Raw genomic sequence first — 26,703 nt, 5'->3', positions numbered from 1 at the left:
TGGGAAACCAGAGGCATTTTCCCTAACCATCACATCACATGCATCAACATATTAAACCAATTTACTTTGATCAACAGTCAAATTATATAATCATGATTGGTTGGATAATATTACAGCTTGTATGCCCTTTCAAAACGGAGTTCACGTAACAGAAATACCTTCATTATTCGGGGTGAAAAATGCTCCCTGGTGAGCTTGCACACTCCTTTCCTGAAGAGGCTTTTTTTAGGCTCCAGTTCTCTAGAGACCCCTGTTACGACAGCTGTGCAGTGTCATAGGGCTAACCAAAAGGGCACCCCTCTATTTATATCCAATCAAGAGTTGATAGCTAAGCAAGTAGCACTCATGTTCAATTTTGGACCACTTACCATCGAACACCAGATTTGTTCACGTGTGTTAAATGAAGACCACTTACAGTTATGGACCTTTACTCTTGTTGAAATTATCATAGCTTGTGGGCTGGGATGGTCTAGTGGTTAGGGCTGCAGCCTTCACTGTACAGTCATGCCCAATGTCCACCAGATGCTTATGCATATTTATTTTGCCAGATGTCTAGCCCGCATTTTCCATACTTGACCCACGTGCTTTGCTTTCAACTCTTAAAAGCTACCTAGTTGGAGTCTGTGTGTACATCCGTTTGTACCACCGCACAGTAAAGCAACGCATGAGATAAAAAAATTGAACGCATGCCATACACAGAATGCACAGCAGCCTAGTGCGGCACCCCCAACGAGGCGTTACGGGCCTCGCCACTGAAATTGAATGACTTCCGCTGGAACGCAAACAGTTTAATGCATCTGGTGGACATGAGGCATTACACTGTGTTGGCGTAGGTTTGCATCCGGCCCACTACTGCACCATTCCTAATAATAAATAACTACAGTTAGGTAATTACTGTACATGATTTACCAGTATTCATGTCTTGGAAACCTTAAGGAACAAACATCAGTAAACTGGAGAAATACTTGGTTGGTGTTATTTAAGATCAATATCATAGGGCAGAAGAAAATACTAAATAATTTTCAGTCAAGAGCATATTTATTTTTTGTCATACAATATAGATTTTGTAAAACTCAAAAAACAAACTAATGCTGTCACATTTAATTAACTGAAAGCAGAACACACTTTTCTTAAGGTATTTACACAATAATAATAATAATATACCATTAGTATCAATCTTCATGTACAGTAACAATATAATTTATATAGAAATAGAGGTAGGGTCAACTGCTTCTTGCCCAATTAATCAGAACACTAAAATTATTTTTGCTTTAGATAATATGGTGCTGAAAAGGGCTAAAAGATCTAAACCACAGCATTGTCTTAATTAACTTGGGTCCACCAGACTGAAGAGCAGTCTGGGACAGCACCAGTCACACAGACCAGCATTTAATGTACATCACAGACAATTAAAGGCATCCAAAGCAAATCGATTCACAAAAGAAAGAACTTCATTTCACGCTGAATTTGTACAGAGAATGGGGATTCAAATGGAAAGGAAAATAAAAACCCAGATGACTGATTCGAATGGCAATGGTTCCAAAGGCAGGAGAACAAAAGTATGAGGTCAGACAAGTCTGGAGCCCATACATTTCAATAGTCTTTGATGTAGTCTTAGGAAGCTTGTGGTCAACATAAATAGCACACTGTTATATCAATCAATTAGAACAAAAACCCCATCACATTTCTCTTACAGAATCCCAATTTGAGACCCACGTGCATAACTACATTTGCATGTATACAACACATGCACACCAGTCCTAGTGACATCAACACACAAAAGTCGGAGTTCAAAATTAAGTTAGGATTCTGCAAAGTGCAGCATTGCTATCATGGCTAAAAAATGTCAAACAGAATCAGTTAATGTACTACAAAAATTCTGCTTAACAGACTAAAAACAAGGATCAGTCAATTCTAAAACAAACTCTACCTCTAGTGAAATAGAACAGTAATAACAGCTCTTCAAAGCCTGCTAAAGAGCTTAATCAGATGAATCCTTCATATGCTGCCTGATAACACAAATAGTGATGCATATTATGTGCTCTTCAGACAAACATAGAAGTACAACATAAAGACTCATGGTCTAAACCACGAGACAGCAGGTCAGTCATTGGTCCAATGGGCTGAAGTGTTGAACAAGGAATTACATTTAGGTTGATGATCAGTAGTCCATTATGTGACTCTAGTGCTGAAGATTACTGCATCACAAATTTAAAAAAAGTTTGCTTATGGTGCAGCTCCAATAAGACCATTCTTATGTTCCCTGACAATCAGAGCACTCTAATGGTGAACTGTAGTAGGCCTTCTGGCAATGAGGAAACCCAGTTCATTATATGTTATGCCTCCAGTTTACGGACAGTCAGTGCATTGCTTTACAGGTGGGTGTATTGGTTGCTTAATGCACCCCGTTCATGATGTGTTTCTGGTGCAGCTCCAGGCTCTTGGGATCGTCCTGGTTGTGTTGGGAAGGGGTGATATCGTCTTCTTGGAGCCGAGCATTCTTCCGGATCTCCTCCAAAGTGTACTCCTGCACGATGGAGCCATTCTCAAACACAATCACCAGCATGTCCTGAGAAAGACACACCAGAGAGTCAGTGAAACATGAGACTACGAAAAAGACGTGTGTTAGAAAATGTAGACTTAAACAACTGTTGACACAGTAATCACACAGAGGTGAGCATGTGTGCTCTATTCCTCCAAGGTGAAACATCTTCCCCTTTTTAAGGCCTCACCTCCTCTGGCTTGCCCATCCCTCGCTCCACAGTCTCAATGAAGCCATCAGAGTTTCTCCTAAGCGACAGAAGACCTCTCTTTGACCCCTTGGACGGGTCGGTCACAGGCTGCTTGTACACATCCATCTAGACAAAACACAAACACACCAGACGGAAACATGTTAAAATCACCTTTGTTCAAACTCCTTTGAAGGCTTAAATTCTTTGATTCGTGTGGGTTGTTTGTAAACACAGAAAATCAATTGTGACAGCTCATTCTCAAAAAAAAGACTGATTCCCAGGACAGGTTTCCTTTGAGCATTCCACAATCACTACAAAATATGAGGTATTCCTCATAACCCATTAAAGATTTTGCCATTTTAGATTCCCAAAAGATGTCTCAATGCCCTCATTATTAGATCAAATGAAAGGCTTAGTCGGTAAAAATGGCTGCTTTTCATCTTCATTCAAGCACTTAGTGACTTCAGTGTTCACACCCCTTGACCTTTTCCACATTTTGTTGTGTTACAGCCCGAAATTAAAATTGATTAAATTGAGATTTTGCATCACTGACCTACACACAATACCCCATAATGTCAAAGTAGATTTTAGAAATAAATGAGCTTTGTCCTGAATACAAAGCAAATCCAACAACACATCACTGAGTACCACTCTTCATATTTTCAAGTATGGTGGCTGCATCATGTTAAGGGTAAGCTTGTCATCGGCAAGGACTAAGGAATTTTTTAGGATAAAAATGGAACACAGGCAAAATGCTAGAGGAAAACCTGGTTCCGTCTGCTTTCCAACAGACATTGGGAGACAAATTCACCTTTCAGCAGGACAATAACCTAAAACACAAGGCCAAATATGCACTAGAGTTGCTTACCAAGATGACATTCCTGAGTGGACTAGTTACAGTTTTGACTTAAATTGGCTTAAAGATTGATTCTATACTTCGTTTGTCATGTTTCTACGGACTGTAATATGACTTTGTCTGAACTTTTGCCTGAACCTGCCCGCGCGTCGTGAGTTTAGATTGTGTACTGAAGGCGCGAACCAAAAGGAGTAATTTGGACATAAATGATGGACTTTATGGAACAAATCAAACATTTATTGTGGAACTGAGATTCCTGGGAGTGCATTCTGATGAAGATCATCAAAGGTAAGTGAATATTTATAATGCTATTTCTGACTTATGTTGACTCCAACATGGTGGATATCTTCTTGGGATGTGTTGGTCTCTGAGCGCCGTACTCAGATTATTGCATGGTTTGCTTTTTCTGTAAAGTTTTTTTGAAATCTGACACAGCGGTTGGATTAAAGAGAAGTATATCTTTAAATCTGTGAATAACACTTGTATCTTTTATCAATGTTTATTATGAGTATTTCTGTGATTTGATGTGGCTCTGTGCAAATTCACGGGATGTTTTGGAGGCAAAGCCAAATGTAAACTGAGGTTTTTGGATATAAATATGAACTTGATCGAACAAAACATACATGTATTGTGTAACATGTTGTCCCGGGAGTGTCATCTGATGAAGAATATCAAAGGTTAGTGATTCATTTTATCAATATTTCTGCTTTTTGTGACTCCTCTCTTTGGTTGGAAAATCGCTGTATGCTTTCTGTGACTAGTTGCTGACCTAACATAATGATATGTTCTGCTTTCACCGAAAAGCTTTTTTGAAATCGGACACTGTGGTTGGATTAACGAGAATTATATCTTTAAAATGGTGTCTAATACTTGTATGTTGGAGAAAATTGAATTATGAGATTTCTGTTGATTGAATTTGGCGCCCTGCAATTTCATTGGCTGTTGGCGAGGGGTTCCGCCAGTCCTAGACAGGTTAAACTGTATGGCAAGACTTGAAAATGGCTGTCTAGCAATGATCAACAACAAACTTGACAGAGCTTGAAGAATTTTTTAAAGAATAATGTGCAAATTCAGGCTGTAACAACAAAATGTAGAATAAGTCAAGGGTTATGAATACTTTCTGAAAGCACTGTATGAAAGTAAATAAGTGAGTAACGTACCCCCTTCCCATTGGTCTCCACATAGCTGCATTTGAAGGCACAGTTGAGTGTGTCTCTGTTGAGCTTCTGAAGGAGGGCGCTCCCACAGCCAAAGAACACGTTCTCAGCACTCCAGCCTTCGTCACTCAACTTCTCCAGGATCTACAGGGAGAGATAGCAGTTAAACAATGTGGTACATGCAATAAGGGTATATCCAGAGGGGTGTTTGTGGGTGGTGTGTTTAAATTATTTTCTTACCTCATCCACTGAGTTGAGATCAATGCCGTCGCCCTGGATGATACGCAGGTAAGATGGCAGCACCTTGAAGCCTTGAGAGTTCAGAGAGCAACCGAAGCACTCCTCCAAAATCTTTATCACCTGGGGAGGGAATAGGTAGTCAAGTACTGCATCCAAACTTTGAAACTTGAATCGAAGAGACAATAATAGGCAACTGAAACCCCCACACAGACGAGTGACATTTCAAAGGTAATCAATAAGAGCTAAGTGTATAGAGCACACCAAGCATGTAGGTCCCAAGGGTGACACTATGTAACCTGAAATCCAATCTGAACAAGAACGCAAGTTTGTCTTAGAAACAATAAAACATAAAAGAACAGCCAAGAGCAACTTTTAACTAACTGCTCTTTTCAAAAAACATCCCTTGCAGTAGACCCATTGTCAAGAGAAGTAGACCTTGGATGAACTTGGATGGAAACTGGAAATTAACTACAGTTGAAGTCAGAAGTTTACATACACTTAGGTTGGAGTCATTAAAACTAGTTTTTCAACCATTCCACAAATTTCTTGTTAAACTATAGTTTTGGCAAGTCGGTTAGGATATCTACTTTGGGCATGATACGCGTCATTTTTCAAACAATTGTTTACAGATGGATTATTTCACTGTATCACAATTCTAGTGGGTCAGAAGTTTACATACACTAAGTTGACTGTGCCTTTAAACAGCTTGGGAAATTCCAGAAAATTATATCATGGCTTTAGAAGCTTCTGATAGGCTAATTGACATAATTTGAGGTCTACCTGTGGATGTATTTCAAAGCCTACCTTCGAAATCAGTGCCTCTTTGCTTGACGTCATGGGAAAATCAAAAGAAATCAGCCAAGACCTCAGAAAAAGATTTGTAGACCTCCACAAGTCTGGTTCATCCTTGGGAGCAATTTCCAAATGCCTGAAGGTACCACGTTCATCTGTACAAACAATAGTACGCAAGTATAAACACAACGGGACCACGCAGCGGTCATACCGCTCAGGAAGAAGACGCGTTCTGTCTCCTAGAGATGAACGTACTTTGGTGCGAAAAGTGCAAATCAATCCCAGAACAACAACAAAGGACCTTGTGAAGATGCTGGAGGAAACGGGTACAAAAGTATCTATATCCACAGTAAAACGAGTCCTATATAGACATAACCTGAAAGGCCGCTCAGCAAGGAAGCCACTGCCCCAAACCGCCATAAAAAAGCCAGACTATGGTTTGAAACAGCACATGGGGACAGAGATCGTACTCTTTGTAGAAATGTCCTCTGATCTGATGAAACAAAAATAGAACTGTTTGGCCATAACGACCATCATTATGTTTGGAGTAAAAAGGGGGATGCTTGGCAGCCGAAGAACACCATCTCAACCGTGAAGCACGGGGGTGGCAGCATCATGTTGTGGGGGTGCTTTGCTGCAGGAGGGACTGGTGCACTTCACAAAATAGATGGCCTCATGAGGAAGGAACATTATGTGGATATATTGAAGCAACATCTCAAGACATCAGTCAGGAAGTTAAAGCTTGGAACCCATGTTCCACTTTCTCAGGTAAATCACTTCAAGTGAACAAACGTCATGTTATTTCTTTCAGGCACTTTGTTGAACAATGCAAAAGATGAATCCTAGTAGATGGGTCTTCCAAATGGACAATGACCCCAAGCATACTTCCAAAGTTGTGGCAAAATGGCTTAAGGACAACAAAGTCAAGGTATTGGAGTGGCCACCACAAAGCCCTGACCTCAATCCCATAGAAAATGTGTGGGCAGAACTGAAAAAGCGTGTGCAAGCAAGGAGGCCTACAAACCTGACTCAGTTACACCAGCTCTGTCAGGAGGAATGGGCCAAAATTCACCCAACTTATTGTGGGAAGCGTGTAGGAGGCTACCTGAAATGTTTGACCCAAGTTAAACAATTTAAAGGCAATGCTACCAAATACTAATTGAGTGCATGTAAACTTTTTACCCAGTGGGAATGTGATGAAAGAAATAAAAGCTGAAATAAATCATTCTCTCTACTATTATTTTGACATTTCACATTCTTAAAATAAAGTGGTGATCCTAACTGAACTAAGACAGGGACTTTTTACTAGGAATATATGTCAGAATTGTGAAAAACTGAGTTTAAATGTTATTTGGCTAAGGTGTACGTAAACTTCCGACTTCAACTGTAGTGACCGTGTGTGTGTGTATGCCAGCCAGACCCACACCACAACCCAGACCTGTAACACTTGGAGCGAGATCATACTTGACTATGAGGGATCCAAAAGGAAGGTAGGTGTGTGTTCCCCACCTCGATGAGGTCTCTGCGGGGTCTCCTGAGTCAGGCCGGATGATCAAGCAGGAGTCTTCGCTCCGCTCTATCACGCGCTCTTTCAGCTTGTCCCCCAGATGTGTCTACAAGCCTTGAAGATGTCGTAGCTGTCACTGACCACTGACACCGGCCCTGTCGGGAACTGGTCCAGCATGCCTCTCAAGGCCTCCTCTCCCTGCTCCGCCCCCACGAGATGATCGTACTACAGGGAGAAGATGAAATTGGTTTTAAGAAACAGATTTTCAGTAGACTTGCTGACTGAAAACCTCTTATCCCTACACCTAGGGCTGCATGTTTGCTGTTCAAGTCAAAAACCACAAAGCAAAATGTGTGATGATACATGTGAAAGGGAATATGTGAGTGAGTGTGTTAAAGCGTGAGTGTGTATGTGTTTCAAATCAAATCAAACGTTATTTGTCACATACAGATGGTAGCAGATGTTAATGCGAGTGTAGCGAAATGCTTGTGCTTCTAGTTCCGACAATGCAGTAATAACCAATGAGTAATCTAACCTAACAATTCCACAACTACTACCTTATACACACAAGTGTAAAGGGATAAAGAATATGTACATAGATATATGAATGAGTGATGGTACAGAACGGCATAGGCAAGATGCAGTAGATGGTAGAGTACAGTATATACATATGAGATGAGTAATGTAGGGTATGTAAACATAAAGTGGCATAGTTTAAAGTGGCTAGTGATACATGTATTACATAAAGATGGCAAGATGCAGTAGATGATATAGAGTACAGTATATACATATACATATGGATGAGTAATGTAGGGTATGTAAACATTATACACTGCTCAAAAAAAATAAAAGGGAACACTTAAACAACACAATGTAACTCCAAGTCAATCACACTTCTGTGAAATCAAACTGTCCATTTAGGAAGCAACACTGATTGACAATAAATTTCACATGCTGTTGTGCAAATGGAATAGACAACAGGTGAAATTATAGGCAATTAGCAAGACACCCCCAATAAAGGAGTGGTTCTGCAGGTGGTGACCACAGACCACTTCTCAGTCCTATGCTTCCTGGCTGATGTTTTGGTCACTTTTGAATGCTGGCGGTGCTTTCACTCTAGTGGTAGCATGAGACGGAGTCTACAACCCACACAAGTGGCTCAGGTAGTGCAGCTCATCCAGGATGGCACATCAATGCGTGCTGTGGCAAGAAGGTTTCTGTGTCTGTCAGCGTAGTGTCCAGAGCATGGAGGCGCTACCAGGAGACAGGCCAGTACATCAGGAGATGTGGAGAGGCCGTAGGAGGGCAACAACCCAGCAGCAGGAGGAGCACTGCCAGAGCCCTGCAAAATGACTCCAGCAGGCCACAAATGTGCATGTGTCTGCTCAAACGGTCAAACAAACTGCATGAGGGTGGTATGAGGGCCCGACATCCACAGGTGGGTTGTGCTTACAGCCCAAACCGTGCAGGACGTTTGGCATTTGCCAGAGAACACCAAGATTGGCAAATTCGCCACTGGCGCCCTGTGCTCTTCACAGATGAAAGCAGGTTCACAATGCACATGTGACAGACGTGACAGAGTCTGGAGACGCCGTGGAGAACGTTCTGCTGCCTGCAACATCCTCCAGCATGACCGGTTTGGCGGTGGGTCAGTCATGTTGTGAGGTGTCATTTCTTTCGGGGCGGGACAGCCCTCCATGTGCTCGCCAGAGGTAGCCTGACTGCCATTAGGTACCGAGATGAGATCCTCAGACCCTTGTGAGACCATATGCTGGGGCGGTTGGCCCTGGGTTCCTCCTAATGCAAGACAATGCTAGACCTCATGTGCGTGGAGTGTGTCAGCAAGTTCCTGCAAGAGGAAGGCATTGATGCATGGACTGGCCCGCCCGTTCCCCAGACCTGAATCAATTGAGCAATCTGGGACATCATGACTTGCTCCATCCACCAACGCCACGTTGCACCACAGACTGTCCAGGAGTTGGCGGATGCTTTAGTCCAGGTCTGGGAGGAGATCCCTCAGGAGACCATCCGCCACCTCATCAAGAGCATGCCAGCGCGTTGTAGGAGGTCATACAGGCACGTGAGGGCCACACACACTACTGAGCCTCATTTTGACTTGTTTTAAGGACATACATCAAAGTTGGATCAGCCGTAGTGTGGTTTTCCACTTTAAATTTGAGTGTGACTCCAAATCCAACCTCCATGGTTGATAAATTTGATTTCCATTGATCATTTTTGTGTGATTTTGTTGTCAGCACATTCAACTATGTAAAGAAAAGAGTATTTAATAAGAATATTCATTCATTCAGATCTAGGATGTGTTATTTTAGTGTCCCAATAATTTTTTTGAGCAGTGTATTAAGTGGCATTGTTTAAAGTGGCTAGGTATAAATTTTTACATAAATTTCCATCAATTCCCATTATTAAAGTGGCTGGATTGAGTCAGTATGTTGGCAGCAGCCACTAAATGTTAGTGGTGGCTGTTTAACAGTCTGATGGCCTTGAGATGCTGTTTTTCAGCTGTTTTTCAGTCTCTCGGTCCCTGCTTTGATGCACCTGTACTGACCTCGCCTTCTGGATGATAGCGGGGTGAACAGGCAGTGGCTCGGGTGGTTGTTGTCCTGTATGATCTTTATGGCCTTCCTGTGACATCGGGTGGTGTAGGTGTCCTGGAGGGCAGGTAGTTTGCCCCCGGTGATGTGTTGTGCAGACCACTACCCTCTGGAGAGCCTTACTCGGTGTGTGGGAGCAGTTGCCGTACCAGGCGGTGATACAGCCCGACAGGATGCTCTCGATTGTGCATCTGTAGAAGTTTGTGAGTGCTTTTGGTGACAAGCCGAATTTCTTCAGCCTCCTGAGGTTGAAGAGGCTGCTGCGCCTTCTTCACAACGCTGTCTGTTGGGTGGACCAATTCAGTTTGTCCGTGATGTGTACACCGAGGAACTTAAAACTTACTACCCTCTCCACTACTGTCCCGTCGATGTGGACAGGGGGTGCTCCCTCTGCTGTTTCCTGAAGTCACAATCATCTCCTTTGTTTTGTTGACGTTGAGTGCGAGGTTATTTTCCTGACACCACACCCGAGGCCCTCACCCCTCCTGTAGGCCGTCTCGCGCGTTGTTGGTAATCAAGCCTACCACTGTAGTGTCGTCCGCAAACTTGATGATTGAGTTGGAGGCGTGCATGGCCATGCAGTCGTGGGTGTACAGGAGTACAAGAGAGGGCTCAGTACGCACCCTTGTGGCCCCAGTTTGAGGATCAGCGGGGTGGAGATGTTGTTACCTACCCTCACCACCTGGGGGCGGCCCGTCAGGAAGTCCAGTACCCAGTTGCCACGGCTGGGTCGAGACCCAGGGTCTCGAGCTTGATGACGAGTTTGGATGGTACTATGGTGTTAAATGCTGAACTGTAGTCGATGAACAGCATTCTCACATAGGTATTCCTCTGTCCAGATGGGTTAGGGCAGTGTGCAGTGTGGTTGTGATTGCGTCGTCTGTGGACCTATTGGGTCGGTAAGCAAATTGAGGGTGGGTCTAGGGTGTCAGGTAGGGTGGAGGTGATATGGTCCTTGACTAGTCTCTCCAAGCACTTCATGATGACGGAAGTGAGTGCTACGGGCGGTAGTCGTTAGCTCAGTTACCTTAGCTTTCTTGGAACAGGAACAATGGTGGCCCTCTGAAGCATGTGGGAACAGCAGACTGGGATAAGGATTGATTGAATATGTCCGTAAACACCACCAGCTGTCTGCCATTGCTGAGGACGCAGCTGGGAATGCCGTCTGGGCCTGCAGCCTTGCGAGGGTTAACACGTTTAAATGTTTTACTCACCTSGGCTGCAGTGAAGGAGAGCCCGCAGGTTTTGGTAGCGGGCCGTTTCAGTGGCACTGTATTGTCCTCAAAGCCAGCAAAAAAGTTATTTAGTCTGTCTGGGAGCAAGACATCCTGGTCCGCAACGGGGCTGGTTTTCTTTTTGTAATCCGTGATTGACTGTAGACGCTGCCACATACCTCTTGTGTCTGAGCTGTTGAATTGCGACTCTACTTTGTCTCTATACTGGCACTTAAATTGTTTGATTGCCTTGTTTGTGAGCATGAGTCTTACCTATGCTCTGCTGCAGGCATAGAGAAGCCTGCCATGGGGCAGCCGTAGTATCGCTGGGCCATCAGTAGCCCTGCTACAGTGTCTGTACTGCAGAAATTCACCAGGTGGGCCGCCCCGCCTAACGCCGCAGACTGATAGGGATAAAGAAGGAGGGAAAATCATTAGTTGTTTCAAATTGTCACAGACAGAAGTGTGCAATTGAAAGAAAAAGTCTGCTCCAAAACCCCAGCATTTTGACCAGTTTCTGTTCATTCTGGGTATAGTCACAGTAATGCTCCAATGATACCTAAAGGCTCTGTCTCTCCTTTGAATACTAAGGAACATAGTCAGAAATAATCTGCTACAAGAAATATCTTCATAGTGGGAGGGACATCTCAAACTATACTGAACAAAAATATAAACACCTATGCCCACCCATGGCTGCGCCCCTGCCCAGTCATGCAAAATCCATTGATTAGGGCCTAATTAATTTATTTCCATGGACTGATTTTCCTTATGTGAACTGTAACTCAGTAAAATCATTGAAATTGTTGCATTGTGATTATATTTTTGTTCAGTATAGTTTGAGATGTCCCTCCCACTATGAAGATATTTCTTGTAGCAGATTATTGCTGACTATGTTCAGTAGTATTCAAAGGAGAGACAGAGCCTTTAGGTCTCATTGGAACATTACTGTGACTATAACCAGAATGAACAGAAACTGGTTAAAATTTTGTAAATGGTAACAACTACACTGAACAAAAATATAAAATGCAACATGTAAAGTGTTGGTCCCATGTTTCATGAGCTGAAAAAAAAGATCCCAGAAATTTCCCATATGCATTTCTCCTTTGCCAATATAATCCATCCACCTGAGGTTTGGCATATCAAGAAGCTGATTAAACAGCATGATCATTACACAGGTGCACCTTGTGCAGAGGACAATAAAAGGCCACTAAAATGTACAGTTGTCTCACAATACAATGCCGCAAATGTCTCAAGTTGAGGGAGCGTGCAATTGACATGCTGACTGCAGTGCCAGAGAATTTAATGTTAATTTCTCTACCGTAAGCTGTCTCTAACATCGTTTTAGAGTATTTTGCAGTATGTCCAACCGCCCTCACAACCGCAGACCACATGTACGGGCAGGCATAAACTACAAACAATGAACACAATTACGTTTTAGGGATGGCAATTTGAATGCACAGAGATACCACGACGAGATTCTGAGGCCCATTGTCATGTGAATCATCCGCCGCCATCACCTCAACTTTCAGCATGATAATGCACGGCCATGTCGCAAGGATCTGTACACAATTACTGTAAGCTGAAAATGTCCCAGTTCTTCCACTCACCAGACATGTCACCCATTGAGCACGTTTGGGATGTTCTGGATCGACGTGTACAACTGCGTGTTACAGTTCCCGCCAATATCCAACAACTTAGCACCAGCTATTGAAGAGGAGTGGGACAACATTCCACAGGCCACAATCAACTAAGAAAAGGAGATGTGTCACGCTGCATGAGGCAAATGGTGGTCACCCCAGATACTGACTGCTTTTCTGATCCACGTTCCTACGTTTTTTTTTTAAGGTATCTGTGACCAACAGATGCATATCTGTATTCCCAGTCATGTGAAATCCATAGATTAGGGCCTAATTAATGATTTCCTTATATGAACTGTAACTCAGTAACACTTTTGAAATTGTTGCATTTATATTTTTTTTTCCATTGTATATGCATATCTTATGCTAGACTGTTACTCTTCATCAAATCTATTTTATAAAGCCTTTTTTGTCTTACATCAGAAATTGTCAAAGTGCTTTACAGATACCCAGCCCAAAACTCCCAAGAAGGCAGGAACCTAGAAAGAAACCAGGCTCAGAGTTGTGACCAGTCCTCTTCTGGCTGGGCTTGCCATGGGTCTTACCTCCTGTGAGGAGACCCCTCTGTAGCCAAAATCATGCAGTTTGAAGTCCAGGCCCTCCAGACTGCCTGACGTGGCTTTCAGGTGCTTGGCCAGGATCTTCTTAAACTCCCGGGAGATAGTCGCCACACTGATGGGATACCACATCTGGACCAGCATGGTCTGTGAGAGAAAAAGAGAAACACAGACAGAGATCGTTAAAACACCATTTGATTTGAGAAGAAGTTGATTTTGTTCAGAGACGACTTCTAAAACCTTTACAATGGGACGTGGCTGTGCCATTGGTGCTGGAAGGGAAGTAGAAATGGGTGGGGGCTGGATAGCAAAAGCTGTGACTGGTGTTGGGCTCAGTGCCGGCAGGCTAAGCTATCCCCTGAACAGAAAAAAGGCCAGAGTGACTGGGTGGAATCATCCTCATTGACCTGATTAGGCGAATTGCAATGGTTTCTTTGACTCCATAACGGTGTCCCCAACAAAACAGAGAGAAAAAAATTGAAATAGAAAAATAACAAAGAATAAAAAGTTAAGATTTAATGTCAAATGCACAAGTACAGTGGAATGCCTTTCTTGCAAACTCAAAACCCAACAATGCAATAATCAATAATGTAATACTAGAAGAAAACAAAAACACGAGAAATAAGAAGAACACAAAAAGTAAGTAACTTTAAGCATACTATATACAGGGTCAGTTTCAATACCATATATGCAGGGATACTGGAGTGATGGAGGTAGAAATGTATAGGGGTAAGGTGACTAGGCATCAGAATATACAATAAACAGTGTAGCAGCAGCTTGTATGTGAGTGGGTATGTGTGAGTGTAGTCAGTATAAATGTGCATGTTACAGTATGTGTGAGTGATTAGATGAATGAGTGAGAATGTGTGTAGGGTCGTATGAGTGTGAATAGACCAAAACAATCAATGAGGATACAAGGTTAACTCAGATAGTCCATGTAGCTATTTAATCAGTCATATTGCTTGGGTGATAGAAGCTGTTCAAGTGCCTGTTGGTGCCAGACTTGATGCACCGGTACTGCTTGTCGTGCGGAAGCAGAGAGAATAGTCTATGGCTTGGGTGGTTGGAGTCTTGAACGATTCTCCAGGCCTTCCTACCACACACCTGATATATAAACGGAGCAAAAAAAGAAACGTCCCTTTTTCAGGACCCTGTCTTTCAAAGATAATTCGTAAAAATTCAAATAACTTCAGATCTTCATTGTAAAGAGTTTAAACACTGTTTCCCATGCTTGTTCGTTCAATGAACCATAAACAATTAATGAACATGCACCTGTGGAACAGTCGTTAAGACACTATCAGCTTACAGACGGTAGGCAACTAAGGTCACGGTTATGAAAACTTAGGACACTAAAGAGGTCTTTCTACTGACTCTGAAAAACACCAAAAGAAAGATGCCCAGGGTCCCTGCTCATCTGCGTGAACGTGCCTTAGGCATGCTGCAAGGAGGCATGAGGACTGCAGATGTGGCCAGGGAAATAAATTGCAGTGTCCGTACTGTGAGACGCCTAAGACAGCACTACAAGGAGACAGGACGGACAGCTGATCGTTCTCGCAGTGGCAGACCACGTGTAACAACACCTGCACAGGATCGGTACATCCGAACATCACACCTGCGGGACAGGTACAGGATGGCAACAACAATTGCCCGAGTTACAACAGGAACGCACAATCCCTCCATCAGTGCTCAGACTGTCCGCTGCCACCACCATGCTCCACCGTAGGGATGGTGCCAGGTTCTCCAGATGTGACGTTTGGCATTTAGGCCAAAGAGCTCAAACTTGGTTTCCTCAGAACAGACAATCTTGTTTCTCAAGGTCTAAGAGTCTTTAGGTGCCTTTTGGCAAACTCCAAGCGAGCTGTCATGTGCCTTTTACTGAGGAGAAGCTTCTGTCTGGCCACTCTACCATAAAGGCCTGATTTGCGGAGTGCTGCAGAGATGGTTGTCCTTCTGGAAGGTTCTCCCATCTCTACATAGGAACTCTGTCAGAGTGACCATCGGGTTCTTGGTCACCTCCCTGACTAAGGCTCTTCTCTCCCGATTGCTCAGTATGGCTGGGAGGCCAGCTCTAGGAAGAGTTTGGGGGTTCCAAACTTCTTCCATTTAAGAACGATGGAGGCCACTGTGTTCTTGTGGACATTCAACTCTTCCCCAGATCCTTGCCTCGACACAATCCTGTCTCGGAGCTCTATGGACAATTCCTTTGACCTCATGGCTTGGTTTTTGCTCTGACATGCACTGTCAACTGTGGGACCTTATATAGACAGGTGTGTGCCTTTCCAAATCATGTCCAATCAATTGAATTTACCACAGGTGGACTCCAATAAAAGTTGTAGAAACATCAAGTATGATCAATGGAAACAGGATGCACCGGAGCTCAATTTCGAGTCTCATAGAAAAGTGTCGGAACACTTATGTAAATAAGGTATTTGTTTTTTTATTTGTAATAAATTTGCAAACATTTCTAAAAACCTGTTTTCACTTTGTCATAATGAGGTATTGTGTGTAGATTGATGAGGGGGAAAAAATATTTTAGAAATTTTAGAATAAGGTTGTAACGTAACAAAATGTTTAAAAAAAGGGAAGGGGGGAATAAATGTATGCTACAGTAATGTAATGTAACGTACAGTGCCTTCAGAAAGTATTCACACCCCTTGACTTTAATTTGGTTGTGTTACAGATTGAATTTAAAATCGATTGAATTTTGATTTTTTTTGTCACTGGCCTACACAAAATGCTCCCATAATGTCAAAGTGGAATTATGCTTTAAGACATTTTTACATATGAATTCATAATGAAAAGCTGAAATGTCATGAGTTAATAAGTATTCACCTACTTTGTTATGGCAAGTCTAAATAAGTTCAAGAGTAAAAATGTGCTTAAGAAGTCACAGACTCACTCCGTGTGCAATAAGTGTTTAACATTTTTTTATGAGTATGTCATCTCTGTTCCCCACACATACAGATAATTGTAAGATCCCTCAGTCGAGCAGTGAATTTTAAACACACATTCAAACAAATACCATGGAGGTTTTCCAATGCCCCGCAAAGGGCACCTATTGGTAGATGGGCAAAAATAAAATAAACAGCAGACATTGAATTTCCTTTGAGCATGGTGAAGTTATTGATTACACTTTGGATAGTGTATCAATACACCCAGTCACTACAAAGATACAGGTGTCCTTCCGAACTCAGTTGCCGGAGAGGAAAGAAACCGCTCAGGGACTTCACCATGAGGCCAATGGCGACTTTAAAACAGTTAGAGTTAAATGGCTGTGATAGGAGAAAACTGAGAATGGATCAACAATATTGTAGTTACTCCACAATACTAACCTAAGTGACAGAGTGAAAACGAAGCCTGTACAATATTGTTGATCCATTCTCTTAATAAAAAGTTATACATTTGCTTAATGAGTTGTGCGTGACTCTAGGGTGGCAACACATATATTCTAAATGATTTCAATGGGTCTTTCTCCATTTGGATTGTTTTATAGTGTTCAATTCAACTTCAACCTAAAATAATTTCCTGCATTTTGGAATCACGGAAATAGAATGTTTGTAATTCTATAGTTAGAATATAAATAATAGTGGGCACTTTGAATACAGTGTTGTTTGACATGCCAACAAATGAAAATGCCATGGACGAGTTATTGTGACAGGGTAGGAACAAAAGTGATGTTCAGTGTTCCTAGGGGACCCTATAATCTTTGGATACATTAAATCTTTATTCATATAGCCAACATATTCATGCTTCGCCTATTCCTCTGATTTAGAAGATACTGTTGCACAAACATGCTGATTTAAGCCTCCACCCTTACTGTTATCAGGCTGTATTAGCTAGCTACGTTTGCTCTGACTCAGTACTTGTATTAGCTAGTTAGCTAGCGATTAGCATTAGTGGCTAACACGATGTAGCTTAACTTGCTAAGAAAATACAAACTAGCTGTTTGCAGATGTAAGAAAAACTAGAACACTTATGGATTTATATTAAGATCAAAGTGGAAACATAATTGTCATCAACATTGTTGCATGTGCTGCATTGACCATGCAGACTGAACAAAAGTGTCTCGTGGTCAAGCAACAACAAATGCGCTCCTTGAGTGACAGGGGGTGGGACTTGGTCTGTGTGGAAAGCGGCATGGGGAGAGAGAGGAGAGGGATGACTCAAGTAGCGGAGAAAACTATACAAATTTACGTTACACACGGCGTATCACATTTAACAAACCAAACATTCAAATACCGTTATAGAAGGTAAAGTAAAACCCCAAACTGGTCCGTGCATAAATACCGGTATATAGTAAAATACGGTATACTGCCCAGCCCTACTGTGCAGAATTTTAAAAAATATTCCAAAACATGCATCCTGTTTGCAACAAGGCACTAAAGTAATACTACAAAAAAAACTGGCAAGGACATTCGTTTTTTGTCCTGAACACAAGGTGCTATGTTTTGGGCAAATCCAATACAACACATTAAGGAGTACCAATCTCCATATTTTCAACCATAGTCGTGGCTGCATCATGTTATGGGTATGCTTGTAATCATTAAGGACTGGGGAGTTTTTCCAGGATAAAAAAATAAACATTATGGAGCTAAGCACAGGCAAAATCCTAGAGGAAACCCTGGTTCAGTCTGCTTTCCACCAGACCCTTGGAGATGAATTCATCTTTCAACAGGACTATAACCTAAAACACAAGGCCAAATCTACATTGGCGTGGCTTACCAAGAAAACAGTCCCGAGTGACCGAGTTACAGTTTTGACTTAAATCTACTTGAAATTCTATTGCAAGAACTGAAAATGGGTGTCTAGCAATGATCAAGAACCAATTTAAGTAGAATAAAAATATATCGTTTTTTTAAATTCTTTTAAAAATGGGCAAATGTTGCATAATCTAGGTGTGGAAAGCTCTTACTTACCCAGAAAGACTCACAGCTGTAATCGCTGCCAAAGGTGTTTCTACAATGTATTGACTCAGGGGTGTGAATACTTACGTAAAATCAATAATTCTATATTTAATTTTCAATAAATTAGCTAAATTTACAAAAATACATGTTTTTACTTTGTGATTATGGGGTATTGTGTGTAGATGGGTGAGAGAGAAAAATACATTTAATCCATTTTGAATTCAGGCTGTAACACAACAAAATGTGGAACAAGTCATGTGTTATGAATACTTTCTGAAGGCACTGTAAGTGACTAGGCAACAGGATAGATCATAAACAGTAGCAGCAGCAGAGGGTCAATGTAGATCGTTAAATAGTTAACCAATAGCCACCCGGACTAACTATTTAGCAGTCCTACGCCTTGGGAAGTAAAAGCTGTTTAGGGTCCTGTTGGTTCCAGACTTGGGGCATAGGTACCGCTTTCCATGCAGTAGCAGAGAGAACAGTCTATAACTTGGGTGGCTGGAGTCTTGGACCATTTTTTAGGGTCTTCCTTTGACACCGCCTGGTATAGAGGTCCTGGATAGCAGGGAGTGCAGCCCCGATGATTTACTGGGCCATACGCACTACACTCTGTAGCGCCTTGCGGTCGGATGCCAAGCAGTTGCCATACCAAGCGGTGATGCAAACAGTCAAGATGCTCTCAATGGGGCAGCTGTAGAACTTTGATGATCGGCGGGCCCCTGCCTAATATTTCCAGCCTCCTGAGGGGGAAGAGGCATTGTATTGCTTTCTTCACGACTGGGTTGGGGTGTGTAGACCATGATAATTCCTTAATAATGTGGACATAGGAACTTGAAGATCTCAACCCACTCCACTACAGCCACGTTGATGTGGATGGGTGTGTGCTTTGCCCTTTGTTTCCTGTAGTCCACTATCAGCGGCCCGTCAGGAATTCCAGGATCCAGTTGCAGAAGTAGGTGTTCAGTCCCAGGGTCTTGAGCTTAGTGGAGGGCACCATGGTGTTGAACGCTGAGCTATAGTCAATGGACAGCATTCTCACGTAAGTGTTCCTCTTGTCCAGGTGGGAGAGGGCAGTGTGGATTGCAATAAAGATTGGATCATCTGCCTGTCTGTTGAGAGCAGGGACAAACCCTGGACTACTGCCCAACATGGTCACAGCTCTGTTCTGTCTGACCAGTATCTGATACAATCCACCTGGTGAGTTGTGTGTGTGTGTGTGTGTGTGTGTGTGTGTGTGTGTGTGTGTGTGTGTGTGTGTGTGTGTGTGTGTACACTCACAGGGTTTAAGAAACATATGCTGTATTAGAGAAAGGAAGTACAACAAAAGGACAATGAAAGGGATACTAAGGGGGATATGAAGAGAATTACCTCAATATAGTTGGTGAGCCAGAAGAAATCTGGGTCTGTGTTTTCCACTGTGAAGAGGACGTTCCCTCTGGGAATGATCTTCCCCTCAGGAACCGCTTTGATTCGAATTGGGAGACGGCCATCATACTTCTGATGGAACAGCATCAAAATCTACAATCAACCTCGGTGTGCGTGTTCATATGAACATCTTACAGGGAGTAGCCTAACAGTTGAGACTGCATCAGTAAAATAGTCTTCATTGAAAAGCTAAAATAAGAGTGTGTCTAGTCTCTGATTGAGACATCCCACTTACCTCCAGCACTTTCCTCCAGCCTTCCTCATCAAACACAGTCTGTCTAAAGTGCATCTGGTAAAATACTTTGGCTTCCTGAATCTTCTCCTCAGTGATAACTTGTCCTGATTAGGGGAGACAATGGAAAAAAGTAATTCATTAATCTAAATGAACACAGACAGAAACAAACAAACCAAAAACTCACTAGCCCACATTTTGTCAAGCAACATTTGAGCTATCAGTGTAAAAATAGATCTGTCCCACCCCCACTTACTGCAATTCCCTTTCATTCAGTCAAAATTGAGTGTCAGTGGGTGTGCCACAGAGAGACACAGTCAGTGGTGGAGCATGGTTGATTAGTATGGCTGGAAGAGACTCTCTGATTGGATAGAGGAGTGAAACCCTAGCCTGGAGGAGGACCTCAGCAGTCAGGAAAAAAAACCTCAGTGGTCCTCTCAGGGGTGATGGGTCACTGTTCACACATTCCACACATGACTGCATATGGGACCAGATACAAACACTGCTGACTGCCATGTCTGAAGACCCTAAAATTAGATGAGTTGAAGTTGGTCCTTTTTATTTATTTTTAAACATACTTTATCTAGGCTGTCATAGTTGCATGGATGTGGCCATTTGATTGAATTTGCAAATGTTCCATTGGGGTTGTGTGTATGAAATCTTCTGTAATCTGTGGTTTGTTTTGGAAGTTTTTCCATAACCTTCACCAAGTGACTTAGTGGGTCATACATGCACATCATGTGACAAAGGACAATACTGGTGGTAAATAGAACATATGACTGTGTGACGTACCATGGAGTCACATCACACAGTCTGGGCTGAGGTGACCTCTGAACACTGACTAGCCTAGAACAGACTACAATGAGAAAGAAGAAACTCAAGAATGGAACTCTAAAAGAATGGAGATGAAAGAAGCAAGTGGAATTTCCTTACAAGTCTATAGTACAGATTAAAGGTCGACCGATTAATCAGGGCCGATTTCAAGTTTTCATAACAATCGGTAATCGGCATTTTTGGACACCAATTATGGCCGATTACATTGCACTCCATGAGGAGACTGCGTGGCAAGCTGATTACCTGTTATGCGAGTGCAGCAAGGAGCAACGGTAAGGTGCTAGCTAGCATTAAACGTATCTTATAAAAAAACAATCAATCAATCTTAACATAATCACTAGTTAAATACACATGGTTGATGATATTACTAGTTTATCTAGCTTGTCCTGCGTTGCATATAATCGATGCGGTGCCTGTTTATTTATCATTGATTCACAGCCTACTTCGCCAAACGGGTGAAGATTTAACAAGAACATTCGCGAAAAAAGCACTGTCGTTGCACCAATGTGTACCTAACCATAAACATCAACGCCATTCTTAAAATCAATACACAGGTATATATTTTTTAACCTGCATATTTAGTTAATATTGACTGCTAACATGAATTTCTTTAAACTAGGGAAATTGTGTCACTTCTTTTGCGTTCTGTGCAACAGGGTTAGGGTATATGTGGCAGTTTGGGCCGCCTGGCTCGTTGCAAACTGTGTGAAGACCATTTCTACCTAACAAAGACAACTTCGCCAAATGGGGGATGATTTAACAAAAGCGTATTGGCGAAAAAAAGCACAATCGTTGCACGAATGAACCTAACCATAAACATCAATGCCTTTCTTAAAACCAATATACAGAGGTAAATTATTTTAAACCTGCATACTTAGTTAAAAGAAATTCATGTTAGCAGGCAATATTACCTAGGGAAATTGTGTCACTTCTCTTGCGTTCATTGCACACAGAGTCAGGGTATATGCAACAGTTTGGGCCGCCTGGCTCGTTGCAAACTAATTTGCCAGAATTTTACATAATTATGACATAACATTGAAGGTTGTGCAATTTAACAGGAATATTAGGACTTATGGATGCCATCCGTTAGATAAAATACAGAACGGTTCCTTCCGTATTTCACTGAAAGAATAAACGTTTTGTTTTCGAGATGATAGTTTGCAGATTTTACCATATTAATGACCTAAGGCTCGTATTTCTGTGTGTTATTATACTATAATTAAGTCTATGATTTGATAGAGCAGTCTGACTGAGCGGTGGTAGGCAGCAGCAGGCTGGAAAGCATTCATTCAAACTGCACTTTCCTGCATTTGCCAGCAGCTCTTCGATGCTTCAAGCATTGCGCTGTTTATGACTTCAAGCCTATCAACTCCCGAGATTAGGCTGGCAATATTAAAGTAGCTATTAGAACATCCAATATTCAAAGGTATATGAAATACAAATGGTAGAGAGAGAAATAGTCCTATAATAACTACAACCTAAAACTTCTTAACTGGGAATATTGAAGACTCATGTTAAAAGGAACCACCAGATTTCATATGTTCTGAGCATGGAACTTAAACGTTAAACACATATTGCACTTTTACTTTCTTCTCCAACACTTTGTTTTTACATTATTTAAACCAAATTGAACATGTTTCATTATTTATTTGAGACTAAATTGATTTTATTGATGCATTATATTAAAGTAAAAATAAAAGTGTTCATTGTTCATTCAGCATTGTTGTAATTGTCATTACTACAAATATCTTTATATAAAAAAAATATAATAATAAATCTGCTTTTTTTGGGTCCTCCAATAATCGGTATTGACGTTGAAAAATCATAATCGGTCAATCTCTAGTACAGACTAAATGGGCATACCTGAAAGATACTTCTTCAGGAGGTACTGAAGGCCAAAAAACACAATCTCATTGAACTGGGCGCCCCCCTTTTTGCGGCGGCACTCAAAGTAGGAGTAGACCTTGCTGACATTGGGAGGGTACTGCTTGTAGTGTGTGATCTGTGGAAGAGGAGAATTTCAGTTAAAATAGGCTACAACAAAGGAAACATAAGGGAGTCAAGGGAAAAGACAAACTAACTGGAATCTAGAGGTCGTGTTATTAACGACATAATAAGCCAGGTCAGTGAAGAGATGAGGTGTAGGCCCCTGATGAGAAAGGTACATTTCATGTTCCTACGAGAGCGTAGTCCTGCAAAATAAGATCAAACAGTGACTAATGTCAAAGCTGTTTGTTTCAGAGCTTAAGAATGAACCTTAATACACTGGAAGATGTTCTAAGCACTTCTCTTATACATTTAGAGAATAACCTGTTTTGTATCGTTTACATCATTCCAACTGATTAGTGCTCATTAGTGCACATAAAAACAGCATTATTTCTGAGTTTTGTTTTCAAAGGATTCGCCCCTGAATGTGCCAAGAGGGAAAGTGGAGCCAATGCAAAAAAGCCCTTAGGTTAGGCTAAGTGAAGAGCTTAGTGTGCAACGTGATGCTTTGTACAGTACCACGTCTCTCACTGCCAAACATGAGCTCCAGTGGGTGGGGGTGCTCTCCTCATTCCAGTTCAAAACACAGGTCGGCCTTTGTGAGCCCAGGGTCACAAATTCAATAATTGAGAGCAACTACCCTTCACTTGGAAATGTACAATTTGCGCAAACAGGCAGGTGTGAGCGATATCAGCACCATCGTTTTCCAAGCTGCCCTTTCCCACACTTTCTCTCCCTCTACTTCTCACTCTCCCTACCTCTCAGAATCTCCTTTCCCCTTGATGCTGATCTTGAAGTCATAAGGTTTTGGCTCATGATCTTAGCAATAACAAATCAGATGTTTTGCAAACATTCCAGCTGATGCTGTAGTGAGTGCCAGTGCATCAGATGTTATTACGTGTCACATGACTGGAATTCTGGGAGTGTCAGGTCTGGAGGAATGGGAGTCATCACAACCAGGGACAAATAGAGAAAAAAAACTTGAGATGCCCATATTTTGCGCTGTTGCCTTCATCTTCCCATAATGGGTGAGATGGTGTTTTGGAAAGGTTAACAGGTGATGTTAGTTTTCACAGTGAAAACATAAGTCAATCTGGGCCCTCAATCTTCATACAAAAGGAGGACCACAAAGTCTACCAAAAGTAAGCTATAGCATAAACATGATTATGCAACAACAGAGAGAGCTATTGATGGGAGAGGACAGAAAGAGGATGGCTAACCAGGATTTTATGGCCATGCTGTTATGGAAGGTTGTTGTATCTGTAACCATTGTTCAGATTTGGGGGATATCCATAAAGGATAATTAGCGTATCATATTCACCTTGACAGTCTCATGATGCACAGATACAGGATTCTCAGAAGGGATTATACAAGGGCTATGCCTACATACAGTAAGATCGTCCCCTTGACCACATTTAATCAATAAATATAAATGTGTGACTACTGACTACCTTTCCAGGTGCTGTACTGAAGGATATCACACGGCAATATGCCAGATAGGTATACATAACAAACCTAATAAGGGTTTCAGAGGAACACAAAACACATACCATTCATATGCATACCTTGTGACTTTGTCTGACTGGCATCACCATCCACCCAACTGTGGAACTCCACTTATGTAAGAGGGATAATTTCTATCATGAGCCTACGAATTACATAATGTAGGTATACATGCCATGACTAGGCAATGTGCGAAGCAAACCAGGCCCTGGAGACAACTGGGATGTAACTGGAGAAAAAAGGGTGCCATGCACAGTGCTGGACTTTGGCAAGAGCTCACCGTAGCAGAGTACCGGAACCTCAAATTTTCAACTGCTTGAGCTCCTGTTCCTTTTATAAAATATTAGTTCAAAGTATTATGGAACTCCTGCACCTAAATATAATACAGTACCGGAACCTACTTCAGGTTCAAACACTGCTCATTCAGTATGCTACAGTTATTATGCCTATTGGCACTACCAAGGGAACTTGTAAAGACAGGCATTTCTGTCAATGACACTGCCAACAACACTGAAGTGGGTGATGCTTGCGGATTCTGAATTGTCTTCCTCCATTCATTTGACAACATATCTACATTTGGTAGAAATTACAACACTGTGTTCTGATCAGTATCAAATCAATAAGATAATAGGCTTATCTAGTGGCAAAACTGTGACTGATCCTTAGGCTAGAGATTGAAATCAATGGTCTATAACAGTGTTTCCCAAATCCAGTCCTTAAGTACCCCCTCAACAGCACACATTTTTGTTGTAGCCCTGGACAGAAACATCGGATTCAACTTCTAATCAAATGTTATTCGTCACATGCCGCAGAATACAACAGGTGTAGACCTTACAGTGCAATGCTTACTTGTCAAGGGCTTGATTATTAGTTGGCAAGTATAATCTGGTGTTCTTGTCAGGTGCAACAACAAAAATATGTACTGTTGGGGATACTCGAGGACAGGGAAACACTGGTCTAAAGGATTAAGACTGACACTTTTACTGACTGATTAGTTGGGGGGTCGCTACAAACTTGAAGTCATCACGCGGACCCTTGCCATTTGGTAGTGACATTTAGTGAGCCGGGCTATTGCCCTCCGATAAAGTTTGGCCGTGTGCATTCAGAGGTAGTTAACGTTACCTAGCTAGGCTTGAGAAAAAGTTGTATACATGTAAGTATGCCCAAAAATATATATAATCTGTGGACAATTAGTACCAAACTAGCTTTTAGCAAATGGGGCTAGTATTAAGCTAGGGCTAGCAAAACACCATATAAACTAGTTAGCATTTAACCTTTATTTAGCATTAGCTGTCAGCTATTGTTGTTGATTCCACATAGGTAGCTAGCTAGCCAGGCTACGTTTTGACCTCTATTGGTAATGTATTTGTCAGGCGTCAAATTGCTAGTCTACTCAGTATGAGAGTTGTTTAAATTAGAAATAACGATTGAGGGTGGCACACATGGTCTGAATAATTTTGCTAGTTACTTTGCATTATTTCGGTTTTGTTTTATGTGCTAGGTTTGTGGCATTTTCTGTATATAATGTAACGTTAGTTTCTTAATACTAGTTCTTGAAATAAGGTCCCCTCGAGTGAATGTCAGCTACATTGTGGCAGAAGCTTAGTCAGGCGCACTTCCACAACATTTCGTCAACCATTTCTGGGACGGAAAAATATAACTGATGCAAATGCTAAAATGTTGCCAGCTTCAGCTTGCGACACGTATCGTATTGGTAACATGATAATACTACTGCTTAAAGTAAGTAACTACTAGTTAGGGGCGATCATGACACTCACCTTGTATGAATCTGTCGCCAGCAAAATATTAAAATCCTGGGCTGCCATGGTTGTGATTGAACGAGATGAATGCGACTGTGCTCTACTTCGTCGCTATTTATCAAAATCGAAAGCTGACTAGGGCGGAGATAGCAGCTACACAACCGTACTTTGTTATTCCTCTGTTGTTCCTGTGTTACGTCTTTCTAGTAGTGAAATTAAACCGTCCCTGAAACTGACCGCCCAGAGAAGGAGAATTCTGGGGTTGGGTTGAGAGGGCGGATTTGAAAACATGCATGTCAGAAAGCACGTAGTCAATGCTCCCCCTATGATATTCTCACGCACGGAAGAGGCGTGGTCACTCTGTCTTATAAGTTTCATTTCAGCACTGTGCTGGTTATCGCTTGCCTGAAAGTTTCACTTTCCCGGAAAGCATTGATTTAAGAGAATGGTGCTAAGTTTCTGATTATAGGCCGAGTGCAGTGGTTTCCAACCGGGGGAACATGAGAAGACTCATGAGTCTATATGCTTACATGGTAAAATACATATGAGGGAATACTTTTAAGGGTACTCTGGTCAGAGCAAAATTCAGTTGGAGGTAAGGTAACCGAAAAAGGTTGGGAACGACTGGCCTAGTGAGTGGCTACCTAGTCAAAAGTTCTGATATTGCCACTAGTACAGATGGGATTGCAAATGTTCATAAACGAATGACAAACAAACTGCTTTACAAACGTAGAAAAGGCTATAAGGACACG

General features: G+C 41.9%; 1 protein-coding gene across 1 annotated transcript; it reads right to left on the bottom strand.

Annotated features, from left to right (window-relative positions):
- Window positions 1-773: 773 nt before the first annotated feature.
- Window positions 774-26,240, bottom strand: nampt2 (nicotinamide phosphoribosyltransferase 2). The gene is given in 14 exon segments (XM_070445166.1): window positions 774-2,569; window positions 2,733-2,858; window positions 4,749-4,889; window positions 4,986-5,105; window positions 5,872-5,881; window positions 7,287-7,380; window positions 7,383-7,478; window positions 7,481-7,509; window positions 11,384-11,514; window positions 13,293-13,451; window positions 19,580-19,708; window positions 19,872-19,975; window positions 22,566-22,704; window positions 25,970-26,240. Coding segments are annotated over 14 exon segments (1,500 nt in total). The 5' UTR covers window positions 26,018-26,240; the 3' UTR covers window positions 774-2,395.
- Between the last annotated feature and the right edge of the window lie 463 nt (window positions 26,241-26,703).

Source organism: Salvelinus sp. IW2-2015, linkage group LG1 (genome assembly GCF_002910315.2).
Source record: "Salvelinus sp. IW2-2015 linkage group LG1, ASM291031v2, whole genome shotgun sequence".
Taxonomy (NCBI): Eukaryota; Metazoa; Chordata; class Actinopteri; order Salmoniformes; family Salmonidae; genus Salvelinus; species Salvelinus sp. IW2-2015.
Note: the sequence above shows the minus strand (reverse complement) of the source record. Positions and strands in the feature narration are given on the sequence as shown.